We start from the raw sequence: 7634 nt of genomic DNA, 5'->3' as shown, positions 1-7634 counted from the left end.
TTTTTTTTTTTTTTTTTGATGGATAAATAATTTATTAAAATAGAAAAAGAAGAAAGACAAAATCTAGAGCGGCAATCCTAGGGAAAGTTCATACTCAAAAAACTAAAACAACCAAAAGATGGGGAGAAGACTTCAAAATCCAGGGGGTGGACAAAACATCACCAACAGGGGGAGAGATACAACAAAACTGCGGGGGAGGGAAAAACAACACCAAAGATGATACATCAAAACTAAGGGGGTAATGAGGTGAAGGTCCCAAGAGAGGGCAAGATGCCTATTCTCATTTGAGTCAGGGAAAACTACACAATTACGAAAGATTTTATCCCGAATCTCAAATATAATAATATCCCGAATTTGATCAATAGTATGTGTTGTGCTCAAAATATACCTAGCAACACTAACACGACACTTGACACCAAGGCGGAGCAAGATGAACCAAGTTTGAATCAATCTTGGAGATCAAGGAAGGAACCCAGGACCTATCTAGGGCCAGCCCAAGGATTGATCACCATCAGATCCAAATTCATAGCTCGACAACCTAATGGTCGAGTTACTGTAGCTTGGAGAATCCTAGATAAAGGAGACAATTTATTCACAGCAAAGAAGATACATACCCAATCAAATATGTAACCTCTAAGTGAGGAGCGGATCTTTTCTAGATAGGAAAGATCACCTAAAAGGGCTCCCAATGCTCCTTACAAGGAAGGAGAATCCCCCACCGATCGGGATACAAGTTATCTATGCACATTCCAAATATAAGTCTTGCTACACTTGAACTCCTACCAGCTCTAGGACGGCTACTAAGTTTGGACTCTCTATGATTGCCTCACTCCAATTATAAATACTCAGATAAACCCCAATTTCAAAGGGATCTATACTTTTTCCTTTCTTACTAGAAATACTGTTTATAGAGTCATCTGACTCAGGTATCGAAGAGTCTTCCACCGGAACAATCTAACTTGAGTGGGGAATTCATCTCGACTAAAAACAATGGTATCCCTCAACAGATATTGGATGCTACAATCAAGGAACATACTAAAACTCTATAGAGATTTGTGAACCATAGGATGGAGTGGTGAATCTTCTAGGCAAATGAAGGAAAACTTTTTGCTATTTTAAAAGTTGACTTTTCTTATGGTTTCTTGCAGCGACTCCACTAGGGAAAGACAACTGCTTGCCCAATTGGTTTGTGCGTTGCTAGTAAAGTGCAAGGTTCCAAGAGGTCACGGGGTTTGACTCTCCCATCTTCATCTTGTGCCATTAAGCAGAGAAATGTCTAGAGGACCCTAAGGAGACAATGGAATAGGGAACTACCAATTGGTTCAAGTGCATGGAGGGGGGTCCTCCTTGTTGCTGTACGATGTCTTGTATTCCGTCGCAGTTTAATCTAGGGAGTATTGGTGTAGGTGCCTCGATAGGCAGGACGGCTGTCCCGCTTGCCGGTAAGTATGCTGTGGGGGTTGCAAGGGGGCAAGAGGCCCCTCTGCATAGCGGGGGTGTAGGGGGCGTAGTCCCCTGCTCGAATTTTTTATTTGAGGCAGTTTTGTACCTTTTGGATTAGGGATTTTTTGCTATATATTTGTAGCGAGGTTTTCTTTCTCTGTAATGCAAGCAATATTGAGAGGTGTGAGGACGAGCGTTGTAACCCTATTCTTCATTGATAGTGAAGCAGGATCTCATCTCACTAAGGACGTAGGCAATCTTGCCGAACCTCGTAAACCTATGTGCTTGCTTGTTCTTATTTTTCCATTATCTTCTGCATTATTTTATGGTTGCATTTCTACACTCCTACCTCAAGGTCTCAAGACATTGACTGATATGCCAGTCAAATATAACGATATTGTAATTTTTGGATTAAATAGTCAGTTCTTGATCTAAGCTGATTAATACCAATTAATTGAACCATCCAAAGCTGATGATATAATACCTTAATTGATCAATTAAAGACTAATTAACTAGCCTAGATGACGTACGACCATACTCCTACCATTGCTCAAAAAAACTAAATGGAAGGAATTCCCCCATCAGCTATTTGGTCATTTTGTTTGTTGTAAAATATAGCAATGAAATGGGAGATAGGATTATTTTTCACGAATGGCTATCAAGAGAAATCATTTTTATGTATTGTTGCTTTATGAATATTCACGAACTCATCTATTGAAAAAGACGAGTTTGAAGATATAAGGAGAAAACGATGAGGTTGAGTCTTGTCACACTCTCAAATCTGATTTGTGTGAATTAACCTCTGAGATGGAACAGTTCGGCCCAATAGGTCATTACAATAGTTGTTGCACTCAGTTACTGGACCATGACTTGATACACTCAAGTTGGCACTAGTACCAGGACAAGAACATAACAACATTTCTCCAAAAAAAAAAAAAGGGTGAAAAGTAGAGGAAAAAATAGAGTTAGAGCTTGAGAGATGTGTGAGAAGCAAGAATTTAAGGGACGGTATTAGTATCGATCTCTGTTAATATCGATTCAAATCGGATGAGATCGGTGAGTATCGATCTATTTTATCCTTGATTTTTATAAAAAGTACTATTTTTTTTTTAATTTTACCCTTGAAATGTATCGATTCAGGGATCGGTCTCAGTCGATACCAATCCATTACAGCCGATCGATACTTGAAACCATGGTGAGAAGAGAAAGTTTAGAAGACTTAGAATAACCCCTAGAGTGCCCAGGACTTCTATAAATCATCTATTTATAAAATATTTATAGAAGAGAGCTGGCCCTTAATAACATACAGATCCAAGAAGCCAAAAAATGTCTTTCAAAGAGTGAAGACAGAAAACTGGTTGTTACCAACATCATAAATATTCTTAGTTAAAAAAAACCCTAAATATTCTAAATGGTGTGCAACACAAGATTACAGATATCAGAAAAATTCCATTCAATGTGAAATAGAATGAAGTGTATGTCAGTTAGGTTCTTGACAAACCCCAACTTTGAACATATTCTAACGTTGAGCATAAGGAGCCTTTCTTCAAAAAATTATACCCTCGTAGTTATTATTGTACGATATGAACTAGGGGTGTCAAGAGGTTAGGCCGGGCCAATCTCAGTCGGGCTTAATTAGGCTCAGCCATCATCTAGGGCTACACAGTGAATGTCCGTTTAGCTAAATGAGATTAGTTAGGATGGTCATGATACGGTTAATAATCGGGTTGGTCGGTCTCGAGCTCTAATCGGGTTACCATAAATGGGTCTTAATAGAACTTTAACTGGGTTATTGACCTATTTGACTTTAAACGGGATTTAAATATACCCTCTTTAAATTTGATCTCTTAAATATGCTTGAAGGAGAATACCATTAAAATTAGACAAAGATAGGCATAGCGGAGAAAGATCTCATAGTTAAAATGGAAATCCAAAGATGGGCAAAGCAGCTACATTACTAACGTACTTGATCCTTAACCCACGAAACTCAAATCAATTAAATTATGCTTACACAACCCAAGTTTAATAAGTTCAAATCAATTAAACTATGCTTGAAAAAGATGAATGTTTTCAGGTAACAATAACCACCATCTTAACTGAACATATCACGTAGCCTTAGCACTAAATATAAATAGAATTAAAAAAAAAAAAATTACAAATAGTATTAAAGGGGTTGGGCTAGGTTGGAGCCATAAACGTGCGAGCTTGGTCGGGCCTATTAGTGCGGGGCTAGAATTGACACTCCTGATATGAACCATACTCTACTCTCTTCAATTAGCAACATAGAACTTAAAAAAATAATAAAAAATAATAAATTAAATTAAATAAAAAATAAAAATCTTTCTTCCTTTCAGTAGAAGCAACATCAATAAGATCATTTGCATAAGAAAAAAAAAAAAAAAAACAGTGAGATCATAAGTTCAAAACTCGTGGGAGATGTACAATAAGAAAAATCCTTTTGAAATTGACGAGATTTTTTAAAACTTCATGGTAATAAATACAATTTGGGACAATTTCCTTTCCCCATGATCACAGGAGAATCCCCTAACAGTAGAAGAACGTATCGAAGAATTAACAATATAAAGGTATTATCGATCTTATATCACCAAGTGAAAAATAATAATGGCACAATACTCAATGTCTAAAGGAAAAATGGTTTATAGCGATGGATCGAAAACCAAAAACCCAACCCATATACCTCTGACAGATTAGAAAGAATCTTTAATACTACTTCGTCTCTTATACGGTAATTGGGAAACGTGGGCTACTTTCAGAACTTCGAACAGGAGTTGTAATCTATGAAAAATCCACTTCAAATCAGCTCTGGTGCAGTCAAGTTCAAATTTTTTTGCAGGAATATTGAATTTTACAAATTTAGCCCGTAGCCATTGAAGTCAACGTCTACTGATCTATTTACTATTCCATTTTCAACTTCACCAAGCCAACGACCCCTGTCGCCTGGTCCCTGGCCCCTGGCCCCCTGCCCCCTGGCTAGTGGCTTCCTCCTCGGTTCCTCACTCTGGAGCTCTCTGCAATGGAGACTTTGGCCCTTCTGGACTTCGCCTCACACGTTAACTCTGTTTATCAGTACTTTTGGCGCAATTTAAAACTATATAATATCCAATCATCAATCCAAAACCGTTAGTTCCACCGACCAGAACATCCCAGCCGTCCAAATCGTGGAAGTTATTTGATTTTGACTGAACTTAGACGATTAGTATTGTCCAATCAAATGGACTCTTCTTGATAACAGAATTTAATCACATTCTCTGTGACGGGCATGGTCGATGAATCCAACGGTTTGATGTGGTCTCTAATCTCTATACTCTTGTAATTCCAAACGAATTTCGTAACAAATTATAGGAAAGTAGATGATGTAGAACAATTATTAATTTTTAGAGATTTAATTCTGGCAAAGGAAATTCAGAATTTATTAAAAGAAATCTATGGGGGAGGAGGAGAAGTAGTAGTAGTAGTAGTCGAGTCCCTGGGAGAATGCAGAGGAAACAGAGGAAGCAACTCAGGTTCAGAGCTTCTTGGAGTAGTGGTAGGCGAAGGGTGCAAATAGAAGCATTTCTCTGCAATCGCTTTGTCTTCCTCCTCTTCCGGAGTTAATCGTGGAGTTGGTGTTCTGGGGCTCCCTCTAGAGAACAGATCAAAGGGTGAAACAGGGGAAACCAACGTCATCTCACCTACCCCCCCTATTAAGGTCCTCTGTCTTGCAGCAGCAGCAGCCATGGCTGACGGCGAATAAGGTCCTCCACTTCCACAACCACCAACAAAACCAGCAGCTTCAAGCTTGATCTCAAGTTTCCTCAGGTTTTGCCTTCTTTCCTGGAGCTTAAACGCTGGTTTTCGAGTACCCACCTCCCCAAACAATCCCTTACCGGTCTGTCGAGCAGGAACCGTGACGGGAAGCTTCTTCAGAGATGGATCATCGGTAGCACCCGTCAGCTTCTGAACCACAGCTCGGAATGTTGATGGGTCGGCCTGCACGAAGGTGGTGTGGCTTGAAACTGAATCAGACCCAGATGGAAACGAGACCCTATTGTTGTTGTTGTTGTTGTTCGTAGCCATGATACAGATCGACAAGCAGAGAAAGATGAGAAGAGACACAAAGAGCGGGAAGAAAATCATGAACCCTGGGGCTTTTATCTATTTTCAATCAAGATTGACACAATGGGCTCTCTTCTTTTTTTACTGTCTTTCCCGCCTGGCTGCCTCTGCTCCTCTCTCGCATTCCTCTCTAGTCTCTGCTTTATGGGGTATCGTGTGTTGTAAATGTCAGACATACGGAGAGAGAGAGAGAGGTAGGGAGTTTTATATGGTAAAAAATGAAAGCTTTAATGGCTTTTAAGGGAGAGGGTAGTGAGTTGGCTTTACGTTGATGCGGGGTCAGTCCAGGGGGCATTGAAACGTGAAACGAGAAACGAGGACGAGAAGCGACAGAGCTGTGCGGCTCTGTGAGTCTCTGTGTGTGTATAATGCGTATCGGTATATATGATGCTGTTGGTGTGGTGGTGGTGGTGTGGTGTGCTGCAGTGTTCTAAACTTCTCTCCATCTCATTCTCCTCTGCAACTTCATTTGCGTGAGGGAAATGCCTTAAAAGCCTTTGTCATTTACTTGAACCAATAACCCTTCTCTCTCTCTTTTGTTTGTTACACTTCCTTGCTTAGCTCTGGAGTTTTCTGGGTTTTGCCTCTTAACAGTTTCTTCTCTTTAGGATTCTCTCTCTCTCTCACTCTACTCTCTTTGGTCAGTTTTGTCCATAACCCAATTTGGAAAAGATACAATTTGTTAAGGAAATAAAGTTTCATCACCCTTCATTTCTCAACAGACGGCTACAGAAACAAATTGTTGATTTATACGGTCTCATGTTTACCACCGTTTGATGGAGATCAAACGTGTGGAGTGCCAAGTTTGGAGTGTAAAACATAAATTAGTAACGTATAAGATATAACAAAGAAGCCACACGGCTCTTCCCCGTTCCCCCTTCCCCCTTCCCCCTTCCCCCCTCCTTCCTTGCCCTTTGGGTCAAGTACCTTTTATCTCTCTCTCTCTCTCTCTCTCTCTCTCTCTCTCTCTGTCACCAGACTTTCCACCCAATTCCCTAAACCAAACCCGGTTGAACCACATCACTGGCCCACCCAATTGTGACTATGCTAAATATAGGGTAGTAGAATAGATTCCCTGAACAGATGCTTTGCTACTTAAGTCAAATCGAAGTGAAATATGTTAGGTTCTCAAAAGGTTCAATCTATTGCACCTAATCTATGTGACAATTACAACCATTGGATTGCTAGGCCAGCCGGTTTCATCGGTCGAATGGGCCCACCTAGGATTCTTTTTTCCTCAATTGTCAAATTTATTCACTATTGATAAGGTCTCTTTGCATCTGTCTTTAGAGTTTTATATCTCAATGAGTCAAGGTGATTTGAAAATGGAAATGCCAAGGGAACACTCAAATCATTAGAGCTATTAGTGGTGGTGAACAACATCATTGGTAAGGAGACTCAGGTCTCTTATATAGTTTGAGTGCTTCTTTAACTGACTAAAATCCAAACTTAATTTTTGTTTAAATCAGCTAATCCAAAGATTAAAGATATAACAAAACCTCCAAAAAGGGAAATATTTTTTTAAGTTTATCAATGAGCAGTGAGAACTGAGTCCATGTTCTATGGTCGGTAGCCTCTTTATATGGATTAAGCTTTAAGGATAAGGTGATTAAAATATTAAAACAATGCTTATGATGTCATGACCATTCATATTTTCTTTTTTTTTTTATAAAATTAATAAAAGATGTATTAAGGTACTTAGCATATTAAGAGGTTATTCTTTCATTTAGGTAATGGGTGGAGGATGTAAATTAAGATCGTACACATTGGGGGAACCTTCATAAGATTCCAGACAATGAGAACTCATATCATATCAATCATATAGAGAAGAAAATATTAACTATGGAAGCAATGAATACAACCCAAGCTGCAATTCAAGTATGTACTTAACCGTACAAGGAAGTTTGTAGATTTTAGTGTCATCTATTACAATCATATTACTCAAAAAAAACCGGATCAAACTGACCGGGCAATCAAACTCGAGAAATAATTTTTATTTGCGATTTTATCTGGTTCGCACAAGTTTTCTCTGAGAAATAATTGAAAATTGGATAAAATCAGACTCAGTATCTTTT

General features: G+C 39.0%; 1 protein-coding gene across 1 annotated transcript; it reads right to left on the bottom strand.

The window, feature by feature from the left end:
- Positions 1-4820: 4820 nt before the first annotated feature.
- Positions 4821-5744, bottom strand: LOC122074615 (VQ motif-containing protein 31-like). The gene has a single exon (XM_042639518.1). It carries the CDS (start codon positions 5578-5580, stop codon positions 4888-4890), a length of 693 nt encoding a protein of 230 aa, XP_042495452.1. The 5' UTR covers positions 5581-5744; the 3' UTR covers positions 4821-4887.
- Positions 5745-7634: the final 1890 nt, after the last annotated feature.

The sequence above is a fragment of the Macadamia integrifolia genome, chromosome 3, assembly GCF_013358625.1.
Source record: "Macadamia integrifolia cultivar HAES 741 chromosome 3, SCU_Mint_v3, whole genome shotgun sequence".
Classification (NCBI taxonomy): Eukaryota; Viridiplantae; Streptophyta; class Magnoliopsida; order Proteales; family Proteaceae; genus Macadamia; species Macadamia integrifolia.
Note: the sequence above shows the minus strand (reverse complement) of the source record. Positions and strands in the feature narration are given on the sequence as shown.

What these genes read in the sequence shown, in the direction of transcription:
- LOC122074615 (XM_042639518.1), bottom strand. Translation starts at nt 5,580, where the DNA reads ATGATTTTCTTCCCGCTCTTTGTGTCTCTTCTCATCTTTCTCTGCTTG.